The sequence below is a fragment of the Melanostigma gelatinosum genome (genome assembly GCF_949748355.1).
Source record: "Melanostigma gelatinosum genome assembly, chromosome: 1".
NCBI classification, from domain to species: Eukaryota; Metazoa; Chordata; class Actinopteri; order Perciformes; family Zoarcidae; genus Melanostigma; species Melanostigma gelatinosum.
The window spans coordinates 13,229,653-13,256,902 of record NC_136634.1 but is presented as its reverse complement, the minus strand read 5'-3'; the positions used below and the strand labels follow the sequence as shown (position 1 = coordinate 13,256,902).

Genomic DNA, 27,250 nt, shown 5'->3' with positions numbered 1-27,250 from the left:
TCCATCGGGCAGAGTGGGATGTTGGAGCTGAAGAGTATCGAAAGAGGTCCCTTCAGCCACTGGAGGGCAGTCATGCTCTATGTTACAGGTATGACTGGGATGCCAAAGTGCAGACCTTTGTTTATGGATGCAGATGGGGAAGAGCTCTGACAAAGCACTACTTTTCTTAGATGATGACCTGATCAAAGTGTGTACTGGATCATTGCATTGATCTCCGTCTCTCTGTTTCTGCTCAAGCATTTTCTGCATTAAAGGGCAAAACGATACTGCCAATATCTAATCTAATATTTTAATAGTGTTGTTCTAGTATGGTATGGTACAGTACAAACACTTGTGTTCACCCTGTCATATAACACTTATGCAATGTCAGACCATGGTCTAGAGGAGGGTCACGAAGGGTGTGTGTGTGTGTGTGTGTGTGTGTTCTCTGAGCTGACACCGTCAGCACGAGAACCTCCCAATAATGTTCCTTTTGAAGCGTCTGAGGAAGTTAAGACTGAAGCTCATGAGCTCCCACAGCAGACGTTGAATTGACTAGACAGGTCAAGGTCAAAGCCCAGGTGAGACATCTGCTCGCTGACCTGTGACCTTGGATCAAAGGTGGCCCAATGTGCAAACAGAGCCCAACAGAAGCCCTATTGTGATAAAAAAAACTGAACTGCTGCTCCAGGACTGCTATACAAACAGAGGGAACATGTTTTTTTTCCATGTAGGGGTATATATATATATATATATATATACATATGTGTGTGTCCACAACTTGGTCCCCTCAACAGGGTTGGAAAGTAACCCACGAGTGTAACACACGAATGTAACACACGAGTAACCGACTGACTCACTTTTTATTGTTTTGTCTCGGCACTCTTGGAAATAGCTTTAAGCGGGTTTTAGTAATAGTTTTAAGGTTTATCAGAAGCCATAACATTCACAATGACTAATAATACTTTATGGAAGGATTTTGAGAAGGAAGTTATCGCGGCAACAACCCCATTATCATTCATGTACAAAACACATTAATCTCATGCAAGGAGACCGATGCATTTTACCAAATTCCGCTGCTTTCGATCTGCAGTCTCAGGACAGACACAAACCGTTAGGTACAAAACGTTGTAGTAAATAGCTATTAGTACCAGAAATGCTGGCACTTATTTTGCTGGATGAAGTGGCATTGCGTTTCCCCTCTGTGCTAGCACCGACACTAAATCAACACAGCTGTTCAAATTAATGATAATGTCTCTCTGAATTATGCGCAATGGAAGTTCCCATTTTAAAGTATTTGAGCATGAAAAGAGATGAGGGACCGAAGACTATATAGTATAATTAAAGAGTATAGTGTACAAAACATAGAATATAGTGACTTTTATTGACCTGACCTGGCTTTTTAAAGTCCTTATAAAAAGCCCAACTTAAATTCCGCTTGCCTTTTTCCAGAGCAGACCATAGTCTGTTTGAAGGTTATGACTATTATTTTCAAGGTCAATATTGAACTTTCAGGCCCAATTCCCACTGTTAATCCAATGTGGATGTGAATTCAATCATTTTTTTAACTGTGAACTGGATCTTAATTAAAGTTCCAGTGTTGATTGTTCATTTATTTCTTGTTCTATGCCAAATATATGTAAAACAATATCAATATCCAGGTAACTTTCATCAAAATCCCCATAAAGTCCCTTTCTTTTCTCAGCAAAACAGTTTAAAATGTTTGAAGTCTTCAAAATGTATCCGATCAAACAAGACTTTGAGCCGCGAAGTAGCCACACCAGTGATATCACCTTTTTGTTGATCTTGGTAACAATGTGGAGACAGACAACAAGAGATGTGCATTTGAATATCAGTGGGAAGAAAATGTACTTCCGCCGGTCTGCGTTGTCAGTGGCTCAGCAGAGAGCTCTAGGTACCGGTCATCTGCATGTACTGGCTACGGTGCAGTGATACTGTGCTGTTTGAAAATCTGCAAGGTTTCCCTTCCATCTCTCGACCAACTGGTGAGGTGTGTAAAGCCAACAGTCCTCTGTAGCTCCATATCATGCTAAACTCTAAGCCTGCCCACTCTTTAGCTGTCCAATCAAATGTGAAGAATTTGATCCCTCTTGTTACTGTACACAGCTCAAATATTCTGTTTCATTGGAGATTGCGTCACAGTATAGAAGGTAAATACGGTTCACTGAGACTTTTAACTCAATATTGTTTTTTTTCTTTAATTTCCAATCTAGTGTGTTAGAGTACAGAACCAAAACAACTGAAATGGTTTCCCTCATGCACTGTAATGAGTTATTCTATTGAAATATAAAAAGGTTCAGCCACTTTAAAATGTTAAAGATGTTATCACAGTCATTTGTTGTACATATCCCTAAGTGTCCGTACTTGATTGCTTCATTTTGCCAATACATTTTGTTTTCTGTTTGTGTGATCGTTTTGTCTACTTTGTATATCTTCCAGGAAAAGATGCTGGGTCCAGAAGAGGGACAAAGAAAGCGTGGTCCAAGGCTGAGGTTGCAGCAGTAATGCGGCACTTCAAAAATCACATCCGTAAAGGTCACCTGGCCTCCAAGAACGAATGCAGTCACTGCAAGTTGGTGGAAGGACCAGTCTTGGAACAAAGAACTGTGCAAAATGTCAGAGACTTCGTTCGGAATTGGGGAACAGCTGAAAAAACAGCTCTCTTTCTTTCTCGCTCTCTCTGTTGCGCTCTCTCTCGCGCTCGCTCTGTCGCTCTCGCTCTCTCTCTCTGTCTCTCTCTCTCTTTCTTTCTCTCTCTCTCTCTTTCTTTCTCTCTCTCTCTCTTTCTTTCTCTCTCGCTCTCTTTCTCTCTCGCTCTGTCTCTCTCCAATTTGGTCATCCATTAAGATTAGTTTTGATGTTAAATTAACTGTTCCAGTAATGCTGTGTCCTGTCAGGTTAGTGTGTATTTATGTTAATGAGGAGGGCGGGCTTATTGTCCCTTTAAAGACCCAACAGTGTTTTTTGGTCCTCATAAGTCACACTTTTGTCAAAAATAGAAATGTCTGCCGATACCACAATATAATTAGGTTGCTGTGTACCGAACTGCCAAAGCTGTGGGACCTCAGGAAAGAGTAGTCCAGCCAAACCACAACCGGGCCTGTATGGCGAAAAAGTCCGCCTATTACATATCCACCAGTATGTGTGTGTGTGTGTGTGTGTGTGTGTGTGTATGTGTATGTGTGTGTTTATATTAAAGCCACCAGGGGGCAGTAGTAAAACACAGTTTATATTTTGTTGCAGTATTTATTGAGATGAAGTCTGTCAAGCTTTTAATTTTTGATTGCACGATGTTGGTTATCTGTTTTTTGTTTATAGGTTCTGCTTCAGTCACAGACACTGAAAGCTAAAATGACTCTCGATCTTAAACCACTAAGTCCCGTCGCTATGCAAATACAACAGCTGGGTTCCAGTGAGAGACCGAAGGGGACCTCATGTTTTATTCACGTCTCATCACACATCAAGGTCTTAATAATAACTTACAGTAATCCCTCTACTGCCCGAGGCCCACCATAGTAAACAGCTTCACTTTCCAATACACTCTATTATGTAAGAAGCATTTCAGCGGACTGATGTTCTTCTTTAACCACTTTTTTGTTATATACTTTACATTATTATGTTAATAGCTTCCACATATGAAATAATTAATAAGCCCACTGTTCCATGTCAGTATACTTTAATTGTCTGGACATACAGACAAGTACAGCATTAAACAAGGATCCAAATATTAAGGATAAGTCATACAAGTGTATAAAAATGTTGTCTTAAAATGGTAATGAATGCAGCGAGTCCAAAGTCTAATCTGATCATCTACGCTACAGGAAACTCTTATTTTCACTAACCACATACCATGACAGCAGCAGCAGAGATCACATTAAAAATAGATTTAATGAAACCAACACTTTATGAAGAGACATTTATTAGATCAGTAGAATACATCACCACCATCATCATCATCATGCCAAAAAAAGCAGCAGCAGCAGCAGCAGCACTTCATTTCCTCACTTTCACCGTATGTCCAGGACAGATGCAGTGAGGCACCCTATATTTTCTCTTTATAATGATAATCTTATCATATGCCCATCTCTATTGAAAGTTCCACAACTCTGGAGTTGAGCTCGTCTTGTTAGCCTTAAATTGCTTTCTCGAGGGGGGGGGGGGGGGGCTCCAGCTGTTTCTCATCTTCCGCCGCCATGGCTTCCAAAAGCAGATGAGGTTTGCAAACACTCGCTTGACAAGGTCATCTGACATGCTGATGTGTTGCAATGCTCAACTGACATTGTTGTTCATCGTTGTTAACAGGTCTATGAATGTTTAAATTGAAAGTTAGATCCTCTTTCGATCTTTATATATTGTTATGAATACCTACCTCAGGAATGATCAGTTCTACAGTTAAGAGTCCTAACAGAAATAGTATGTACATCTTTGAAATACTTAATATTGTGTACTGAATAAGCAAACAACAGAATAACGGTGACAACACCAGACTAGTATATCATCGCTATCGCAAAACAGGAACACTACAATAGTATTCACATGCACTAGTACACAGTGTCATACTTGTGAAACATACACTATAGTATTTATATTTACATAATGTTCACAGCTACATTCCATGTTTGTGTTTGTGTGTGTGTGTATTGTCTAATAAAGGATTGTTACAATCAGATAAACTAGAGTTTTTATGTTACGTGCAGTGAAATGAAGTTGTTACACTGCACTGCCTGTGAAGACTATGATTATGAGGCAATAAATGTGGAAGAAAAGTATGGATACTGGGTTATTGCTCACTACATTTGATACGTAATGCATTTAATATTGACCAATAATGATAAATATCTTCCAGTCCAACTACAGTATTTTTAATAACACAGTTATTTTAAGAGATTGGTCCTTTAAATCAGATGAATCAAACCAAGGAGAAAAAGAAGCCTGCACATCGAAAAAATATTCTCACAATGTACATAATTGTATATCAATAAATACACATATAGTGGAAACAAAGTGTATACAAATCGAATGAACATGACAGAAGTCAGTATGACATTTCATGCACTGATATGGTAAAAAATAATAAAACCTGACTTTGTTTGGGAAGCTTATCTAGGGCGTAGACACACTAGTACAAAATCTCTGTTTACAGACTTTTTCTTAAATAAATGTTTATCTAGGGAAACAACATAAAACAACAAGACAACTGTAAGCCATTCCCTTTAGTCGGATGAGACACCACAGAACACAGTATTTACACATCTTAGCTACATAGTTGTATTTGTTGTCAAATGGTGACCGTTGCTATAGTTCCTTGCAGTGCTTGGGCATTTTTTCTTTCTCATGTTGACTCATTTAACATTTAATATCCCAAATTGTGCTGTCCATGAGCTTTACTTATTTTGTGCTTGTAACTCCACTGCAAGTCCATTTACCCTCTCGGTGGTTTTCTTCTACAATCACACCTACTGATATTGGTGAAGTAAAAAATAAATGATCAGGTATTTTTAGGTACCTATAGTTTCACACTGATAAACACCTAACTAGCATGCCAGGAGACAATGCCATTGACATCTCAATGTGGAGTCAGTCATGTCTGTAGGGTGGTATGTGTATCCAGTTCTTGTGCTGCTTGACACTGTTTTTCTTCAGTGTTCGGGCCACAGAGGCCAGCTGAGATAATATGCTCAAATGGTCTGGCGTGATACAACATCCCGTTTCCTGCAGTCCTACTGTCGTACGGTAAACATGGCCGCCCACGCACAGAACACACCAGGCTGCTGATCAGAATAGCATTACCATTCGCCAGTTTAACGTTTCTATCCGGTCTTTGTGGAAGATGTCTGTATCTCAGTATGAAGGAGAAGTGTGGGTAGGTTAACCAGGGTTACAGAATAAGGTTGTGGTTTGAGTGTTAAAAGTCAAGGGTCGTAGGTCAGACACTGCGCGGGGCCCTCTCCAGTTCATGGGTCCTGCGGTTGCGTCCCTTCTGCCTCTCCTGCAGGTGTTTCCATTTGGCTGCCAGCCCTTGAGCATGCACGTGAGTGTGAGGGTTCACACCCTTCTGCTGCTGCTGGTGCTGCTGGTGTGTTTGTACTTGCTGCACCAGTTGAGCTTTCTGCCTCCTGTGCTTTCTCTCCCTTTTCCATACCTGCTCACAGAACTCGTCCACACTGCTCAAAGTAGGGTGATTGACCAAAGACAGGAAGTCCCTGTACCACAGCTTTTGAGTCGGTGTTTCTTGAGGCGGGGAGAGATCCCGGGCAGGGACAACGGCGGCTGCAGCAGCAGCTTCATCCCGATGTAGCAGATCCTCCAGGCGTTCGGTGTCAATGACCTCCAAGGTCACCTTCAGAAGCGTCTGTATGAAGCCGTGCTCCACCGCCTGGCACAGATAGATCCCAGAATCCTTCTTGTTCAGTGTGCGAATCAGTAGGCCCTGGTCCGTGCGGATGAAACGCTCCTCTGATTTGATCTACAGAATGATAGATTGGCAGCGACAGAGACACAGGGAAGGACATAGAGATACAGATATGAGGTTAAACATATTCCAAATATCTATTTCACTACACCTCGTGGCTGTATTGATTACACAAAATGTATTTGAATGAACTATGATATCAAATATTAATAAAATATGATACTGTATTATCTAAAATGATGTTGATTATAAAGTACCATCCATCATGTATCCGTGTATTGGAGTCTATTCCAACACAATAGAATGTGTGCTGAGTTCATCCCTACCTCTTGTTTGCGGTCATCGGTAGAGTGCTGATACTGCCAATATGTAAGGGCTCTCTGGGATTTGGGACTGCACTCAAGGAAGGTGCTGCTGTTCTCCACACCATACACTCTTTTATCCAGGAGAGTCGCCTGCCCACTTAGTTCGTCTGGATAGAAATCACCAAGTTCAAGTTCATGATTTTAGCAGTTGGTTGCAGATGTTATCAGTTGGTATAACGGCTGAATGTTATGCTCCAAGACAATTTGTATGTGATTATCAATTGATTTCTGTGTTACATTATTGAGGCTTTTTATCTGACTGAAATGTAACAAACGTTGTACTGCCTGAGATAGGAGCCTGGTTTCTATTTGTGTCAATGCCACCACAGAGGCATTTGTTGGAGGAAAGGGGTTCAATGCCGTCAAGTAAGTGCAATGCTATTCAGTCAGGTCAGTGTTCTTCTGACTGATTTCCTAAATCCTGATGTGAATTTAAAAAAATGCAGACTCCAGTGAGATCTGCTAGAAAATATTCTTATTCCCTCCTCATTTTCTTTAATCTTTACTTCATGGAGTGCTGTGTCAAGTGAAAATGTTTGATCAAAAGTTGTGCTGCCTACTGAGTAGGTAGCAAACATTTTGTATCCTTTTGTTCTTTTTAATTTAAATGAAAGAAATGTATAATCACAGTGTATTAGACACCAGTAAGAGTACTGCTTTTGGACTAAGACCACTAACAGGGCAGTAGAGTGGAGGGCTTGGCGACAGGGAGGAGGCTTGGTGGAATCCTGACCATGTTAATTAGAAGCTACACATGGACCAACTGTAATCTTCACACCACCAGACATAAACATAAAACACACACATTCAACTGGCTTCTCTACTGTTTTGATCGCATCAGGAAAAGACATATGCCGCTTTAGGACCATTCTTATGTTCAAAGAAGAAATAAATCCTCAAAACAAAAGCTCAGTATGTCATTTGGAAATTTAAAAAAAGCATTTGTTACTAGACAGAGCAATAATTAGGTACTACGGCCAACATAAAAATGTTTTATGACACATTGCTTACACCTTGATTGTACAATAGTTTGTTAAATAGATAATATCCTCAAGTATGTACCATGGTGTTGCAGATCTGAGCATTGTGTGAGTGGGTCTCCATTCCTGATATCTTGCCTCCTTGTTCTCCTGCAGAAACACAAAGATAAACACCTTCATGAGTCAGCAAACACGCGGCTTCCTTATATGTGTGTGTGTGTGTGTGTGTGTGTGTGTGTGTGTGCAGGGATGTGGTTTCATTGTGCAGCAATAATGTAGGCCAACACAAATAAATAAATTAACAGCAGGCAGCCCATAGCATCGTAGAAAAGCTTTAATTATAGGGTGTGTATGATGAAGGAATTCAAACCTACTCAATCATTTCAGCCTGTCATTCCTCTGGCTTGCAGATGCAAAAGAGATGGAGTTTCAAGTAAAGTGTGAAACACAACCGTAAGGATAAGAAACCATGGAGACACCAAAGCAAACTGATAACTTCTCCCCTCGGCTTCCCATTGTCCTGACCCAGCGTTTGTGTGTCGGTAATTGGAGATAAGAGTTTGCGCTGGCTGTCTTATGTTTGAACGTAGGACTCTGGAGTCCAACTACCAGCGAGAACAGGATGCTGTGCAGCTAGCATTCAAATCAATAAGCCCCATGGAGCTATGAGTGGGAGGCTGCACACAGAGCACAAGTACCCACGTACATGAACAAATACAGATCAGTCCACGACTACAACCATTCTACCGCCGAACCTCTACCACCGACCTCACCCCTGGTTCACCCAGACAGCCTCCAGACATCGCTGACATTGAGTCTCATTTACGGTAAACACACGAGGCAGGTTATATTTCTGACTCTCTGGTAGAAACACGACCCTCTACCTTTAGGGGGTTTTGGCAAATATACAAAGCCTGCACTGTAAGTGCGCCCTAGCTCCAGCCCTGCATCGCGGTCTGACTGCATGTGTCCTCAATCACCATGTGAAAAGCCTTCTATATAATCTGGTTGTGCCTCTGTTCATAAATACCGTCAATATGTTAAACAAAAGTAATTCTTAAACAAGCATGACTCAAACATGTGTTGTACATTGTACATCTAAGGTTGCTCCAACTGTGTGGAAAACACAAATGTTGATGTTATTATTTTCTTATGAAAAGCACAGCTGAGCTACTTGCAGTGTGTGTCAGTTAGAGAATGTGGTGATTCATCCAAAGTATGTGTAAAAGTCAATGTGTATACCTTGCCAGATGCGTTAAAGTAATGCCGTTGTTTTGAAGTAACATATTGGGTTCGTGGCAAACTTAAAAAAATACCTGCTCACTGTTTTGAAGCTCTGATTAGTTGCTGTGTACAAGGTGTCAGGCAGCTTGTAAAACACAACGACATGACACGCATGTGAAAATATGCATTCAGTACCTCTTAGCCATGGGAAAGTATCTGGAGCACTCGGTGCCATCCCATGCACAGTACGGGTCCCTTGCCAGGCAGCACTCTGCACAAGCCTTCCCATAAACTTCACACCGATGCAAAGGCATCTGGGACACACCGATGTCTGAGCCCAGATACAGTTGTTGCTGTGAGGGTAAAAGAGAGACAGACCTTTAATATACAATATTTTATGTCTTAGGAGCTTCATTTTAGATGTAATAATGTCTGGATGAGCGGTGTGCTTTGAGTAATACATCTATGTCTGGCTCAGCTTGTGCGTTTGCGAAGTGAGACTACAAGTCAGGAATGTGGACAGACCATATTACAGGTGCTCAGCACCCACCCAACTGTCAATTTGCTGTCTTGTTTTGTCTCTCCCTGCAATTAAAGTTCATGAGCTAACTGTTGCTGACAAGCCAACAATTGAGATCTTTGTGCGAGAAGCGTTTCATCTCCAAGTGTTACAAACAAACGCGTCTTTGTTCGGTATTTTAGCCAAGCAGCAAGGTGTGTCACCTATGAGGAAAAGCTCTAACTTGCTATGAGACAGGGTTCAGACATGAAAAACCCTTTTTCATTATGTATCATATCTCCATAATGTTTCTCCCCAATGCAGTCCAGGAGGCTTATCTCCAGCTTCCACTGAGCTCATTTAATGAAGTAATATTATTTCCAGAGTAATCTTGATAGGAGCTTAAGATCTCCTCTTGGCTACAGTGCTGCTATAGTTTTATTTTACAGGCTATAAGAACGACAATCAATACCTGTTTTGTTGAAAGTTCCATCGCTTTAATGGCTGTTGGCTCCTGCAATGAACAGGAAATGACAATAGAACAGATTGATTAGACAACACCCGCTGATTCTGCGGTCATTCTTTAACCTTTACGAAAAGAACCTACTCTGAAGACAGTCATTTCTTCCAATAGGACTTCTTCCAGGTCATGCCAGGAGCCTCTGGGGATGGATACCACTTTCAGAATCGTCCCCATGTCTAACACACGAAGGAAGCACACATGATGCAATATATTATAATAAAGAAGTAACATCAGTAACATATTAGCACAATATGGTAAATTAGCATATTGTTTGGGAAATGAGATATAATATTAGCTGAGCTAGTACTACAATATAACATAATATACAAGTATAGTACATACATAAAACATAGAATGGTAGGAAATAGAAGGTCAAATTGACAGTATGTATTTAAATGTATACCTGTGCCTATGAACATGACGTCGTACTGGCCATCTTCTGCTTCTACTTTGTCCACCACTAACTGGGTGAACTGGTAGTCCACATCTGTTTTGACTATGATTGGTCGATTGTTGATGGGGTATACCGGGTTAAACATGGCTGGGTGGCTTCTGGCAAAAGTTACGACTTCATCAGGAAGGTCCTTGGTTGTATCAAACCCTCCAAACGTCTTGCTTGGGCACTGTTGAGAAAGAAAAAGATAACCGTCACAAGAAGCATGATGTAGGACATGAAGTAGAATTAACTGTCAAGCTCAGGTCACAACACACTGACGTCCCAGTTGACAGTGTACTGCACTCACTGTGCCAGGCCGCGGGTAGGGAACACGTCCCTGGAAGGGCACCCACTGATAGTTGGGTCCATCTCTGTGAGCATAAGGACCGAGGAACACTCTCCTGATGTCCGCCATGCTGTACATACACACAGCCGAACCTTTGAAGATGTTGCTAATGGGGCAGAAAGAATGAGTCGGTTAAGGAAAGGTCAGGGTCGTGTTGAAAACACGGCTCGTGTATTCATCAGTGATTACAGCCAAAACTATTTCCGTGTCAGGCACCGTACCTGGAAGTGGTAAATACTGCATAGATGGTCGGGCTCTTAGGATCCTTTGTGCTCATGAGAAAAACATCCTCTGAAAGTCAAAGAGAGGGCACTGTATATTACAGACACATTCACCGCTGACAAGATTGCATTTCATCTTCAGGAAAACAAATTGTGAAACAAATTTCAAGGTGTGGGAACAATCACTCACGTAGTTCATCAAAGTGTGTGTCTATTCCATTACTGCCAGGCACGGAGCAAATAAGTCGCGCCTTCAAGAAGGTGGTCCACTTATTTACCAAACTCCTGTGACCTCCCAGGTCATTCTGTTGGCCAGATCACATGCACAAGTTCAGCAGTGAAATTCATTTATTTGGAACTCACAGAAATATTGAGACAATTGGTGTTTTATTTTCTACAGTTTCTTTTCCTCCTTTCAGCGTATACTAAAAACAACCATTGGCTATATAAGGTTGATGGAGGACTTGCATTGCCTTATTTCCTACTTTCCTACTGCTGAGCTGAGAATATATGCTTCATTACCCTCTGGTTAAATGAGGTGTGGCGTTTCCTTGCTGGCTGCATGTGGAGCATGAGAACTGCCTACCCAATGCAATGAATGGGCTCAGTTTCCCCCTCTTACGCCTTGTAGAGCATACTGTAGAGTTGTCATTTACAAAACAGATATGGAAAAATATGAGAAAGCCCTTCAAAGTTTGGTTTAAGTACATTAAACTTGTAGAACTTGTGTATGTCCAGGTGTATCAATGAATCTTTGTAGAAAGCAGATCAGGAGTCTGGTAAGCTACAGCAGAGAGTAACCAGGGTCTTACCGGCTCAGATCATGAGGTAATATCGCTATGATAATACACTGTTTATATGGTAAATGATTGCATTTGTTGGTCATATGACTATGAAAACTTGTGAACCGTCTTCAATTCTCTTTAAATTGACTGATTCTTTCCACGAAATACATTTCAACCTTACACGACACACTGACAAATCAGTGTTTGCGAAATACACTGGACAGTATATTTAAAACAGATTAAGCAGACTATATGAAACATAAACTTTTCATGAATTGTGATATGAGCATTTCATTGCCAGATTATCTTAATTACTTAAGAGGCTTGTCAACCAAACAACCCATGAATTTCCAATGATAAATAATGGATTTTCAGATGCTGTAAAGAAGCTAGTCTCTAAAGTACTCTATGTCTCAGCACACACCCTAATAACATGTGTCTGTGCGCCTCACAATATGTTTGTTTTCCAGAGCAACACAAACACTGACGCACAAAGTCCTGGCTCATAAAAACATATCCCAGTTGATGTTGATTTATGACAGTAAATAAGAATGTGTCCAAATATGCACAGGCCATAATTAATACCACATCTTGCAAAATGGATGGCTTGTCTTTTGTCGAGCATTGCAGATTCCTGGCAGACTGGGTAATCAGAGATTATGACAGAGGCACAATAGGCAGCTAAATAGGCGGTTGAGGCTGGACATTACTCACTGATCTGCAGTCAGCCTGGTGGATTCCTTCTTAATGAGTTAGAGTAGAATTTGGAACGCGAAAGCTGATACAAGGCCAGTGATTTAACATAACCATCCCCCGGAGCTAGAGGGTGTAGCAGCCCTAATCAGTGCCAAACGCCTGGCATTTGGATAACAGTGCTGCCAGTGACAGCATCTTTGCCTCTCAGGTTCTGGTGACATTTAACATTTCTCTCAGGTTTCTGTCTTTGGGGGCTGATTGTACCACACACAACAAAGCCCACTCTTCTCCAGGCTAAAAATAATCACAGATAACAGCCCCTGAAACCTGCCATTATGAGAGCCACTCAGACACCCGTCAAGTGTTTTTCCAGATACATAAGCATGTTTCACATTATGTCGGTGTAAGAGTGCGAGTGTCTTTGTCTGAATTTCCCTTTGTGAGAGCCAGCTTGTGTGAGTGCGTGCTTGAATGGGCATGTCTCTATGTGTTAATGTGTGTACGCGTACTTTGCAGAGCTGCCCGATGCGAGCGTGTGTGGCCTTCCCAGCGTGCTCTCCGTCCATGGCGTTCTCTTTGAAGAGCAGATAGATTTTGTCATCTTCTGGGTTGTCGCTCTCTGGAATTAGATGAACGCCCACGAACCTGGGATCTGCAACACATAGAGAGACACACGTTTGAGATGAAGGAAATCAAGGTAAGTATCAATTCAGTGGTTACGTTTTAACTCAATGTGTTTATTTATTTAATCCTTTTAAAAAAAAAGTTGAAGTGCCTCACAATAAAAGCATTTAGTGTTAAATATCAAACAGACAGGGTAGTAAACACAAGAGCAATAAGGACAGCAAATGATTGGTAAGCCTTCATTTAAGAGAGGTACTCAAGGGCTTCAGCGTGTAGAGCCTGTTAGGTAATAACAAACGTTTTATATTGAATACTCCACCTGCAGCCAATGGAGAGAAGCCAACACATACGTAATGTGCTTCTTGCGCTTTGTCTTTGTTAGAAAACAGGCTGCAATATTTTAATCCATGCAGAAAAAGCAGTATTATAACGAATTACTAAGACGTAGTTTTGAGGACACAAACGCATGGATTCATCTCTATTTTCAAAAGACAGAATATGTTTCTGATATTAATAGAAATAAGAAAAAAATGATTCCCAGAGACACCTGCAATGCTGTCCATCATGTTTGACAGGTAAGTACAGCTGAGTGTCATCCCCATACAAGTGGACAGAGATATTAAAAGTATTAACATAGAGGCCTGACAGTAGCACATAGAAAACAAGAGGAAATCCAAAGTGACAGCATCAGACTTGCCATCACCAACTGACATTTACAATATTCCAGATAATAAATTTGAGTTGATTGCAAAATCAAGGACCCAAAACGTATTGCATATTTGAAACTACTCATGGCTATGCAAGTTAACCGGCGATCTTCCTCTTCTCTCTCACCATTTAGCCATCGGGAGTCATGTTGCTCCGTCCTGATCGGGTGATGCTTTCCGAGAGTGCGAAAGATGGCAAAGTCCCGCCCCATGAAGTCAGCTGATGTCCCAGCATACAGTTCTCCATCTAAAAGTAAGAGGAATGAAGTGAGTTAGTTTCGTGCCAGCGGATGAGGAAACAGTCTGAGGTGATTTCTCCCCAGTGACCCAGGTGTAAAAGTCTGAGGAATTGTTCAGGGGCTTAGCAGTACAGGTACACATGGAGTCCTGAGAAAATACAGACAGGGATGGATGTGATGAACATCAGGAGTGTGAAATTGACATTAACACAGTAGGCAGGCTGAGAAGGGAGGCAAGGGAAGGGTGAATGGATGGAGAGACACATGAGGAGGGACAGGACAGAGGTGTAAGACAGGGGGTGTACATACTAATGGCGGTGAGAGGGGAGAGAGAAAGAGGAGAGGAGATGAAGGGTGATGGGCTGGAAAATGACCATCTGCTAGGTTAAACAGTGATATAACACAATGTGACTGGCAATAATTGGGGGTAAAGAGGAAAGACGCGCTCACATCATTCTGCTTTATTTGCAAAATATCTGGATTCAGTACAAAGAAAGCTCAATAAAGCGTCATCTGCCATTCACGCCCAGCACTTAAAGGAGGTATATTCAGATTGAAATAGAGTTTGCAGTCGTGCCAATGAGGGGTTCCCAGTGTGTAAATACAAACCACAGAGCTGATCCACTGGTAATGAATGACAGGGATGCAGTTCTGTTATTCACGTTTACTTAAAACCCTATATATCTTCTGAAATGAAAGAGCGTGGCTGAGGGTGTTTTCAGGACTCCCACGTTTTTATATGACCTTGATCTAACACACAGAAGAACAGCACAGCGTATCCGGTCTTAAACTCACCAATTAGCATGGAGGCAGTGAGTAACTTGGGATCATAGGGACTCTTTCCTCTGCCATTTTCTATAAGAGGCTCCAGTTTGAACACACTGTCCTGGACATGGAGAGACAGAACGTTAAAAGGAGTTGTAGTAAACTGTCAAATACAGCGGCGCACATTATTTTCAGGCATTAAGGAGGCAAATTACATCGAGAAAAAAGAGTTGCTTCAGTAGAACTGGAGTTCTCTCTGGGGAACCAGCTTTACTGTGACATCCAAGTTGGGAGAACGTTCTGGTATTTTATGCAAATGAGCATTGTAGCAACCCACAGAGTCCAACAGAACACAACTTGGACACAGTTTTAGTCCAAAAGCTTACCAAATGTTTCATAGTAAATCACAGCAGAATGTAATGCAAAAGTAAAGACATTTTGGTTTTGAATTATACCTTAATATGCATGTTCTTTTGCTTGAAATAGTTTGTTTATGAAGCAATTAAAAAAAACATTACGTGATGCCATGCAGTGTGGAAAACATGCTTTAAAAACAAATAGATGAATCTGAGGACATGTGTGAGACTGGTGCAGTTTCCCCCTGTTATATACTCTGCCAGGAAAGGATGGAGAAGGAAAACAACAAATCTCATTACTCTCTATGATTTGATGAACTCGACACTCATAGGATATCCATCAGATGAATTACACGTACATTTCTAGGTTATGATCTATATACAGCAAATGGCTTTTCTCAGAGATATTTCCTGCCTCTAATTGTCTGTAAATAGCCGTCTAATGAATAGGAAACGCACATAAGTCTGACTCAGTGACATTTGGAGGAGAAGAGAGCAATTTCCTTTGCTCCTACTGAAATGAACACACACACACACACACACAGCAGTTTCAAATTAGAGTGATGATTTGAAAATCCTGCAGACTATGAAACCCTGTGTGTAATTTTCCATATCATTTTGCTGAATGAAACCATTTGTATGTGCTTAGCAAATCACCAGAGAATGCAATCACACCCGACTACACATAGTCCTTCACAACTTTAAATACCGGTACTTAAACTTCATTACGATATATGAAACTTGGTACAGCTTTTATATTGTAATGCTAACATGCATTGTTGTGTTTGACAGCAAGTGGAGGCAGGATATAGAAAACTGAACGTGTGCCTGTACCTCTGGTTTCTTGCCGACCTCCAGGTAGGAACAGACAGGGTGGAAGGCTCCAGTCCCGCACACATAGAGATGGGTCTGGTTGAACGGCTGCAGCACCTTAATGAAATTTGAGCACTCCCTCTGATGGACCGGAGACAGAGAACAGATTAAGCTGGATGGATAATCAACCGTCGACACAGAGCTATTTCAAATGCACAGCTTTTTCTTTGGTGCCACTGTCGTCCAAAAGCTAGTCGTGATAGCAACTGACATTTGGGTCAGTAAGAAAGTGGTGAAACAGTTGGATACATAAACAGGTCAGACTTCACTAAGAGCACAGGTCACAGAGGAAAATCCCACACTCAAGATAACAGACAGCCAAGCCCACTATACTCTTCTGTAATTCTCTGGACAATGGCCTTTATAAACTCTGCTGAGTAATAATTCTGAAAATAATATTATGACCAGACTAAGAATAGTGCCACAAATTATGCATGACTAAGTTCATCTGGCTTTAGGTCATCAGCACCTAAAGCACAAACCTCTGTTTGCGTCAGCTTTTGTTGCCATCTAAGCAGCTGTCTTTGCCTGCATTTAAATGGCTGCGTGCATGGGTATATCTGAGTAATGGACATCATTGTTCCAAGAAATAACACACTGCTGCAAGTATCTGCATAATCTCTTTGCACATTGATACCTCTCATACCTCTGAATATTTAGAAAGATGATGCAGACAAGAGGATTCAAACCATACAAGTGTGTCCAACATGGTATACTGAGCTCAAGACCTAAATGTGCAGCAGAAAGCTCAAAATATGAATATTAAGCTTTGACAGAACATTATTTTCCCTTTTATTCTGCTAGGTTATGGGATTTTCATGTTTGGTATTGACCTGCAAAAGCTGCAGTTTTCTTTTTTCCTCTTGTGGGTCACACCTTTCACACCCATCAATCTCTTTCTTTCCCCTCAGCTTTATCTCTTGAAGTGTTTCCTTGCAAGTACATCAGGGGACATCAGCAGACTCACTCTCCATCTCTCTCCAGCTCCCTTCAATTCTCACTCTCCTTCGACTCTATAACAGAAAGAGCACCCCTCGGGGCGCCTTCTTCATCCACGCCACGATGTTTACAGAAAACACACAAAGGACTTCATAAAGGACTTCATGGCGCTTCAAATCAGCCACACAGAAGGGAAGGAGAGCTTGGCCGATGCCCAGGCAGCAAACCGAGGCACAAACAGCATTGACATGGTTTTAGATAACAGCATTTTGCCTTCGGCTCTGTTTGAAAATAGAATTCATAACACAGCTTGCAGGGAGCAGCGACAACCTCTCAGTGTGTTTACACAGAGCTTCACCACATCATACCAGATGCTTTAAAACTGGACTCGGTTTCAGATCCTCAATATTCGAAGCTCATCGAATTATTCTTATTATTATTATTCTTAGCCTGAACAAATAAATACACTGTACAGCTTTAGAAATCCCAGATGATGAAGTGTGTGTGTTTTGTTCTCAAATATATTACTGCAGGGCACAGGATAAGAATAATGCGCATCATTATGTAGTTTAGGGAAAGCTTTAACTTTATTAGTTAAACTGACTGAGATTGAAGACTAAACTCCTAATAGGTCCAGTAGGTCTGGCAGAAAGCACAGCAATCACTCTATTAAATGGAGTGCCCAGAGGCTTGTGAATGGTGGTCTCAGTCTTGGGTCTGAGATTATGACCAGACCTAAGGTGAGCTACAGTAGGCGGTGAGTTGTCCGTGTGACAGGTTGAATATGTCAACACAGTGGAATAAACAAGCTGAATGATGAAGAAAAATATCATATTGTTGATGATTAAAACGTCATATGGAGCACACATGCCATGTCATCCCAGGTTCATGTGTGGCTTTACTCCCAGACCTGCGGAGTTGCCATTCTTTCATAGCTCAAGAGAACAAAGTCCTTTTGTAAACATCTGTGGGAGTGGAGGGGGCAAAACGCTGAAACCTACTTGCAAGATGGATGGTTTTCGCTCTTACCGAGAGATCTTTTCCTGCCCACTTGCATTCATCTCTTCTGGTGGGAGAAGCCAGCCAAGGGATCTGCAACACAAACACAGTTCCTGTGCATGTTAGAGAAGAATCAGAAGCCTCCTCGAATCAATTTAACAAAGTGAGTCAACACAGCCACTGCTTGTGTGCACGCATGTATATACATGCAGGTCACAATGCGATTTGTTATCCACTTTGTTTCAGTTTACTCCATTATTAATCCAGGTGCGCAGAGAGCAGCTAACATGCCTGGCACAGCGTGTGATCGTGTGCGACAGCCCTGGTCTGAAATATTCATGAGGATATTTTCTGTAGAAACAGAAAAGAAAGTCCCGAGATACCTGAGCCCCTGACTGGCACTCTGGAAGGAGACGTACACTCAAGGCAGATATTAAGTCGGTCAGAAACTAAAACAAACTTAAAACCATGACGGTTTATTAAATGGGTGAAGCCACCAGACAGACAATCAAACAACGTTTGTACCTGTGCGTAGTCTCTGCTGATATTGAGGAGGTTAAAGGAGAAGATGTGGTCCTTGGCTCCCACAACGAGTCTTCCTTTCTCCTCGTCCAACAGGAAGGTGTGGTAAGCTGAACTGTTGGCCAGGCCTTCAAACGTCACAAGGTTGTTGGACTCCAGCATGTCTACAGATGAAAAAAATGGAAGGAAAAGTGATGATCAGCATAATATGATCATCACTTTGTGAAAATCATAGCAACTGTGGGCAGCATAAAAGAAAGAAAACCCACCAGGTCAATACTTATTTGGATTAGTTCATTACATTTCCACGGGTGTCTGAAATACACAGCCTTGGTTTTAGAAAGCTTTCAACATTTCCAACCACTTTCAATTTCTGTGACCACAGGTTCCACCATTCACGAGTCTGTCTGCTCTGCTGTCATGTTCCACATGCACTGAATAAGTAAAAGAAAATGCTACATTGGTTTTAAAAACATATATATATATATTTTTGTACAAATGTTGTAGCTTCCATTACTATTACAAAATGATCTCAGTACTAGAAATTGTAAAGCTTGGCCAAGCATGGCAACAGATAGTGAAGAACTACCGCCAAGCCAAATTGGACCGGGCAGGTAATGCCAGCACTGGTAGCCAATGATCAAACTGTCTGCATGGGGAAGTGACCTTGACCACAGCAGCAAAGCAGAGCTTGTTACACTCTCAGTGGAAAACTGGGAGGAATATATAATGTCATACAAATCTGCTCATATTTCGTCGTCCAAACGGCAGGATTACTCTAAAAACCACATGAGCTATCCGGACACGTTACCATGGGCTGCAGCTCACGTTTTGCAGTGTAATGCAACGGTCTGCCAAGTCTGGCAACGAAGGAACATTTGCTTTCACAGCAGAAAAGCCGAACTTGTCACGAATAGACAATGAGGATCTCATTACCGTAACGACCTTTAAAGGTGGCATTATGACGATGGCATTAAAACACCTTTTGTGTAACATGTGCGTAAACACACACAAACACATTCATGCTCCCTGCTTCTCACATTTTGTTCTCACCCACAAAGTCTGACCACACTATGACGCCCTCTCATTGACCGCTCGCACAAAAGAGTGGAGAGTTATGGAGCAGAGGAGAACTGCTTCTGTTGGTGCTCTCTCTCTCTCGCTTGCTCTTTCTCAGGAGTAAATAGCAAACACGTTCATGAATGTTTTAGCAAGGAGAATGTCCCCTCTCTAAAGTGTGTCAGAACCCGAGAGAGTGAGAAGCTGTACAAGAAAAGAAAAATTGGAAAAGAGTCTGCTTTTACTCATTCATAAACTCTCATATTTTAATAAGAATTCAAAACATGGATCTTGAAAGTTGCCCAGCAAAACTAAAAAATCGAAATGCATTTTTATAAATTTGATATCCATCTGTCGGCTACTTAGGTCTCCTGTACAAGATACACAAGAACAGCTAAAAGACGAAATGAGAAGAGTAATACAAGCTGTAGCATCTAAAGAAGACAACAATGGTGACATTTGTCATTATTTATTCACTATTTACCATTCACCTGTTGTTGAAGCATAAGGGGTGAATAGTATAGGATGTTGTGTTTTATGGAAATACTTATTTGTACATAAATAAATGTTTTATATATAAATGTTGTATCATAATGTATTTCAGTTGTTTTTAAATGAAGGGACTTTGGAGATTTTGCGTTTACAGGTTTACCTTTTATAGGGCTAGTATACTGGTAACAACAGGAAGTGTAAAATAAAAAGGGCGATGACATAAATAGAGAATAAAAAGCTGGGTTTGAAAAAGGAAATTAGTTCAAAGTTGAGGAAACACAGCTGTGGAAGACAAAGGAAAAAGCAGAGAACCTCTTTGCTCTCGTTAAAAACGTCCTTCTCTTCATGTAACATTTTGGCTCTGGCACTGAGACCAACACAAACCTTTTCTTCACTGACGTACATGCATATACGTGCATATAAACATGTACATTCATGTCAATGCTGTGTTCACATGTACGCACAAACTGTACACACAGGATGGCAACAGACAATGGGTTGACTTTGGGGTCTTTATTGTCATTGTTTTGGTGAATTAGTTGGTTTCCTGTGCGGATTTCTGGACAAATTTAAGTATAAACTCATAGTACTGTGTGAGCCAGCGAGAGAAGTTGACATCTAAACCTGACTTAATGATTCCATGAGGATTTAAAAGTATTATTGTAAGTCATAAAGAACAGATCTAGTCTGTAGCCATTAAGATACATAATGAGACTTGTTCCAAACCCAAAAGTCTGTTAAGACGTAGCAATGCAGAGTTTTCCATCAACACAATTTAATTTATGATCCAATAAATGTGTCCACACATTACAGTATCAACTTGTATCATGTATATGTATTTATGCCTCTATAAATCACAGACAAAGTTACACTCGATTTTCTTGCAATATTAGTTACATTTTCTCAAGGTATAATTGGGTTGCACACAACATAGCCAGTGTTTGAGAAAGGAAAGAAGCTCAATGTCATAAGAAGTTGCAGTGAAATGATTTGCTTAGTACAGTCCATGCTGTGTCCCAGATCTATGCACCGTAGTGGCCGTGGTGATCAATCATTAGTGTAAGCCCTTCACAGACAGCACAATAACATTGGCCTGCTACCTCTGACCCTCTCTCACCTGCACCAGTGCTGCATTTGTGTGTGGGAGAGAAAGTCAAAGACAGAGAGAAGTCATCCTTCACATACAATTGTACTTGTGCTCCATAGAATTAGGGGATACTTATGTGCTTTGACTATTGCAGCAAATTGAAACTTAGTGCCACAAGGTCATTTTACACACACACACACACACACACGCATGCACATTGAAAAAAAAATGCGAATGGTGTTTATGTGTAATTTGTATGTAATTCGTTTATCGAAAGGAATGATACACTTGTTATATAAACAGCAAGGTGTCAAGGAGCTGTAGGGAAACTGCACAGACGTGATGACTGCACTTCACGTCTCCTAAAACCACATCCATGTATGAGAGAATGGAGAACAGCATCACCACATCCACCCACCACAGACACACACACACACACACACACACACCTCTGGTTTGTGAAACTTGTCTATGGGAGTAGTGTCCATGGCAACAGACCATTCAACAGAGACTACTGCTAAGTTATTAAAAGCTATTCATCCAGAGACAGATACTCTGTGGGTATTGTGTGTGGATCTGTGTGTTTATGGAGCATGCTCTGATGTGTGTTATTGGAAAGAAACAGGATGTTTCCAAGCCACGCCAGAGGCAGTGGTCTATACATGTTTAAACTGGTGTGCCCTCTGGTTAAATATACAATGGGTTGACACCCTGTGCCTGGATAAAGCAGTGCTTGTTCTTCACCCATTAATGCTGCAACTTCTAAAGTGTTTTTCTGCAAAATGGTTTCAATACACTGGTAGGTCTGTGACAAAGTTTTTTTTTTTACAACAACAAGTCTGTAATGTTGTGCTGCATAGAATATGTTTGGCTGTATTCAAAGAGATATCGACAAACAAGCAGGCAGAAAGACAGAGACACAAAGACAGGTGGATAGGCAAATGTATGGCCTGTAACAGGTGTCAGCTGCTGCACTGCCATGTTTTACGAACTTTCTCTTTTAGCCCGTAACTGTTGAAGCAGGGCTGTTAAGAATCCTCTTGTTTGGGCCCTTCCTTTGTCATTCTTTTCCTCCCCCCATTTATTTTTTGTAAAATACTATTTTACACGAAGAGGGAGAGGAAAAAATGGAAAGTGAAAGAGAAAGAGAGAAAGTGAGCGAGAGATACGGGGGCAGATGGAATGGATGCAAAGAATCAACACTCCCATGTGAGACTGATAAAAATAAACTCTTTTACCCTACATTCTCCCGGTCTTTCTCATTATTTCTCTCCCTCAACTGGAGGGCACAGCGAGCGTTATCTAAGTGCTTCCTCAGAAAAAGCAGAAACACGTTTTAACAATTACCACGTGTGGCCGCACTGTATATGGGAACACTGACATTTGGCCGTGGTTCAGCAGCCTCGCTGACTTCATATGGCTGTGTGTATGATTGCACACTGACAAAACACAACTTATCACCGTGTCACTTTAAGTGTGTACAGTCACTGATTCATCCACGCCTGAGGGAAAACACCACTAAGCTCCACCAGTCAAGTAATTTGTTCAGCGTCAAGCAGAAATGCAGGCAAACACCCTCTCAACCTCAACTCTCACATATTACAGGCTGGTCTGCACACTTGCCTGGTTTGGGGTTAAAGCTGATCTGAAGCTGAACATATATACAACCTCTACATTTAAGCCAGTCCAAGCAGCAGCAGTGCGCTGCATATGAAGTGCTCGGGGAAGAACTTTAGGCTCAGTGCCAGTGCCTCCCTCAAGGACACTTCGGTAGGAGCCAGGGATTGAACCGTCAGCCATGTTGCTTAAGGACAACTCGCTCTACCTGTTGAGCTACATCCGCCCCTTTTACATCAGCTGGGCAATACTTCATTTGCCATGTATCATCATATGACATGATCATTATCTGTAGTCAAAATGTATAATTACATGCTAATCGTAGTTAAAACCTATAATTAGTTGCTGAAATGTTGCTCTGTCTAGTGTGATATATCAGAGTGGTAACAACTTTACTGCATTTCAGTTTGATCATTTTAAATGTGATTTGTTTTATACATTTGCCATGTTGTAATTTGTATTGACAGTGGAAAATGTTAGTATTGATATCGTGGTATTGATTTAGGCCCTTCACAAAACACTATGCCTGTTTGTCAGCCAACAGCTGTGAGCAGTGTATATTGTGTAATCAGACGTATCTTACTTTGCAGCTGGTACAGATGACGACAAAGTCAAATGACTACAAAGATTCCTCTTAGAGCCCCTGGAGGAAAAAGTCAAACAACAACTGAACACTGCAAAACAAATCCTGAAGATGTCTGCAGTTAGAGGGAAACTGAATATTGACAACCTCGAGAAAACCTCCAAACATCCAGCTCTCTAAGTAGAGGATACCTTCCCATGGCCATTCAGGGCCATTCAGAGTTTATACTGTACACACCCCGAGAAACCCAACTCCACTCCGAAGATTCTTAACGTGCTTATGGATTAAAGGTCTTTAAGAGAACTTCTCCATTCTCCAACTCTGATTAAAAGTCGATTCGCACCACAATGAAAACACAAGAATAACACAAAAACAAAAACAGCTGAAGGTATGACTACTACGATGAGGAATTCAGTAAACAGTGAAACCAAGGGGTTACTGCTGTAGTTTCAATTTTCTTGGCTCTTTTGCTCCTTGGTATTCAAGAGTAAGAATTGTGTTGTGATGCTTGGGAATGCATTTGCCTCTCTGTGTGTGTGTGTGTGTGTGTGTGTGTGTGTGTGTGTGTGTGTGTGTGTTTGTGTGTGTGTGTGTGTGTGTGTGTGTGCAAGCTGTTGGCTCTGATCAGGAAAGGGGTGGACAGGTCGAAGTGAAGGAGACGGGAAGAGAAGGAGTAATTTTGGCAGTACACACACTCGCATCCTATAAAACTAAAGTATCCCCTTCCCTGAACAGCAAACTACATGTCCTCTACTTCTTGTGCCGCATAAACCTGCAAAGCCATATGGATCTCTGTTTACTCCTTGAGGATTCACTTACCCTGGGGGTGTGAATCAATCTCCTATCAATTGATGTCAAAGGATAACATTATGTGAAATGACTCAATCTGTAGTGCTGGGGTGCACTGTAAATCCACGGCCTCCCACTATCTCATCATCACCCCGCCACTTAGTTGTTGATACAGTTGGACCTTAGCTCTTGTTTAGGTAGCCATGGGGTACCATTGTGATCTTTCCCCCTACTCCACTGCCCTTCTGCCCCTCAATCCTCGCTTTCAAAGATCTGTTGGAATCTCCTGTGGTTCAGCGAGAAGTGTGTGTGTGTGTGTGACGGCGGAAGTTGGTATGTGTGCTTCAGAGAGTCTAACAGTGTTCATTGAGGGGCTCATACTGTGGGGGAGCAGGCTGCTGCTCAGGTTCACGCCTTCGAGATAAACACGATCATATGAGTTAAGTCATCAGTAGAGTAAAAAACATGTTCAAATGTGCGGATGCCTGCACCCACACACATTCATTTGGACACAGAGATTTTCCCAGTATTCCCAGTGACCTGTAGGGGTCAGAGTTCCTTCACCTCAGAGTCCCATGTGTCATGGATCAGATTTTCCATACTCAGGACTGGACAACTTCTCAGGCTGTCGAAGCAGGTACGGCTCTGCAATTTGCCACAGTGGATCATATGATTCCCTCCTCTCCGAGAGTAAATCTGAGTCTGCTTCACCTGCCACAGGGGTAATAAATAATGTAGATGGTGATATAAATGATTCATAATGCAATAATCCCATGTCACTTGCCTAATGGGACCTACAATGGATAATGTTTGATACAATTCTAGAGTATTATATGAATAATATTTTAACCACGTTCCAGGCATGAAAATGATACCTGCTCCTCAGCCAGATATGGTGCCAATTGTCCCCTCCAGCCAAAATGCGAATGAGGTCTAATGGAAATATTGAATGTGGAAATGACCAAATAACCAAGCTGGCCAGGCTGCAACCTGAAGGCCTGACTTCTAATAAAGATATCACTGCATGGGCGTGTTTCTCCAAACTGACAGCATGTTGTTTTAAGTGACTGATTCGCTCACAGGTATCATTAGCTAACTACAGATGGCCATATATCTATGTGTGTTTGTGTGTGTGTGTGTGTGTGTGTGCGCACGCTTGTGAGTGTAATTATGGATCTCCCAGTGCTGAGCGAGAAAATTTGTCTTTGGGAAAGCCATCTGCTGAAACAGACCTACACCATTCATCCTGAGTATAATTACCATGCAGGAAAGAACGGAGCGAAAAACTGATATCCAGTAAAAAAAAAAAAAAAGGGAGAGAGGGATAAATGATGCTCAACTGCCAGGGAGTCTATGTCTGGCACCACTTTTCATTGCAAAACTGACAACAACAGTTAATCAAAACAGGGACAGAGAGACAGGAAGAGCGAGTGCGTCAGGCAAAGACTTCTGTTATAAAAAAATTTGTTAAGATACATTAGGCAAATCAAGTTTCTTTCCTAAGTACCACTTAACTGCTCTCTTTTTGGCATAATGTACTGAGCTTTTTCCACTAATTACTATTTGTTATTCCCAGCTGATTGATTTAATGAACCAAATTAGTACTATTTTACTACACTGACATGAGGTTTCCATGAAAACAACATATTTTAGTGGGGTTTTTTTCCAGCAAAAATGAAACATTAATACAATATTTGAAATAGTGAACATCAAATGGGAAAGTGATCTAACACCGTACAAAACAGATTTCATGTTCAGAAACGGATTGTAACTCCCTGACTAAAATCATAATAATAATAATAAAACAACAGTTATGAATTATTCCATCACACAAAGAAGCGTACATCCGATAAGTCATAATGCTCTACTTGTTTCATCTCAGTTGGCTTTGCTGGTATTTTTTGCAGATAATCAGAGAGAATCTCTCTGCCTCACAGGGACAGAGGATCTGTTACAACTTCTACATATAAGCTTTTCTTAGTGACTTTATCGGCACACCACATGTGATTTGGGCTTTTAAATCTACATGATCAAGACGCAAGGCATTAGGACATAGACTCTAATTCAGACCGAAGACCTGAAACGTTTAGAGATTTACAATTTGTGACAAAATGCACAAATGCAAGGAACTCACCTTTATAGGACAGTTTTAGCCGGGGGATGTTGTTCTTGGTCTGTCGGGCTCCGCTGCCCTCTATCCTGAGCAGAACCAACCCACACAGCAGCATAATGCTGCCCCAGAGAGAGCCCATGTTCCCGGGGCAATAGAGGCCAGAGAGGTCCTTTAAATACACGCCTCCAGTGCGGTCAGTCTCAGATCTGGTGTGCTAGAAGAAATGTTCCTGTTGTCCAGCGATTATGAATAAATGCTGGTGGGTCAGTCCAGACTGGTTCTCAGCAGGTCTCCCCTGCCAAATCAAAAACCCGCTCCAGGGGTCAAAAGCCAAAATTAGAGTCCAACTCCAGTGGAGACAGAACCTGCAAAGGAGAGTTGGGGGTTACACGTCAATGTCACTGCAACATAGCCTCCCACACCAGAAAGTCCAAGGTAAAGTGAACCAAACCAAGCGCAAAGAAGAGATCTTCACCGTACTGAATACGAGGACGAGTGAGAGGAGCTGGGTACGACTGCCATAGTTTTCTGTCCTGGTACCTAACGAGCATGCAGCTCTTTCTAAACAGCCATCCACGTTGTCACTGAGTCTCTACCTTTTGCTAAAGAGAGAAAAACAGGTCCAGTTTGTTTCAGCTGTTAATCCAGTTTGCTTCGTGAACACAATCTGCGCTGACTCTCTCTCTCTCCCATTCACACTGATTTTCTGTCTACCGCTCTGTCTACTCAACACTGCTCTGGACTAGTTTAGCGCCACTCAGCGCAGCTCTGCCCTGTCCCCACAGCACAAGACACAGTGCAACTGAGAACAGCTGAGGCAGACAGCATAGTCATAGAGAGAGAGGGAGAGAGAGGGGGGGAGAGAGAGAGAGAGAGAGAGAGAGAGCGAGAGAGAGCGCAAGACAGAGAGAGAGAGAGAGATTGAGAAAAGAAGAAAGTGCAGTGTAGGTGGGAGAGAGGGTGAGAGGAAGCTTAGAAAGCACGAGTGAAAAGAAAGCA

General features: G+C 41.6%; 1 protein-coding gene across 2 annotated transcripts; it reads right to left on the bottom strand.

The window, feature by feature from the left end:
• Positions 1–3,989: 3,989 nt before the first annotated feature.
• On the bottom strand, positions 3,990–26,909 carry sema3ab (sema domain, immunoglobulin domain (Ig), short basic domain, secreted, (semaphorin) 3Ab). 2 transcript variants are annotated; one of them, XM_079265784.1, is made up of 17 exons: positions 26,273–26,909; positions 18,515–18,675; positions 18,020–18,082; positions 16,013–16,132; positions 14,853–14,943; positions 13,946–14,065; positions 12,997–13,139; positions 11,197–11,311; positions 11,007–11,076; positions 10,747–10,891; positions 10,407–10,626; positions 10,088–10,179; positions 9,953–9,994; positions 9,177–9,334; positions 7,840–7,907; positions 6,739–6,884; positions 3,990–6,466 (listed from the first exon to the last, which is right to left on the bottom strand). In XM_079265784.1, the coding sequence occupies exons 1-17, from the start codon at positions 26,388–26,390 to the stop codon at positions 5,927–5,929; spliced, it is 2,412 nt and encodes an 803-aa protein (XP_079121910.1). In that variant the 5' UTR covers positions 26,391–26,909; the 3' UTR covers positions 3,990–5,926. The 2 variants fall into 2 exon arrangements, with proteins under 2 accessions (XP_079121910.1, XP_079121911.1); XM_079265785.1 differs by lacking the exon at positions 26,273–26,909 and having other exon boundaries at positions 14,853–14,938; positions 18,515–18,641.
• Positions 26,910–27,250: the final 341 nt, after the last annotated feature.

Bases quoted from the DNA above. Each gene is read 5' to 3' on its own strand.
- sema3ab (XM_079265784.1), bottom strand. From the start codon at position 26,390: ATGGGCTCTCTCTGGGGCAGCATTATGCTGCTGTGTGGGTTGGTTCTG. The intron at 18,676-26,272 runs GTGAGTTCCTTG...TTTCATCTGTAG, and splicing joins GCTAAAACTGTCCTATAAAG to ACATGCTGGAGTCCAACAAC. The intron at 14,944-16,012 runs GTACAGGCACAC...CTCCATGTCCAG, and splicing joins AGGTCGGCAAGAAACCAGAG to GACAGTGTGTTCAAACTGGA.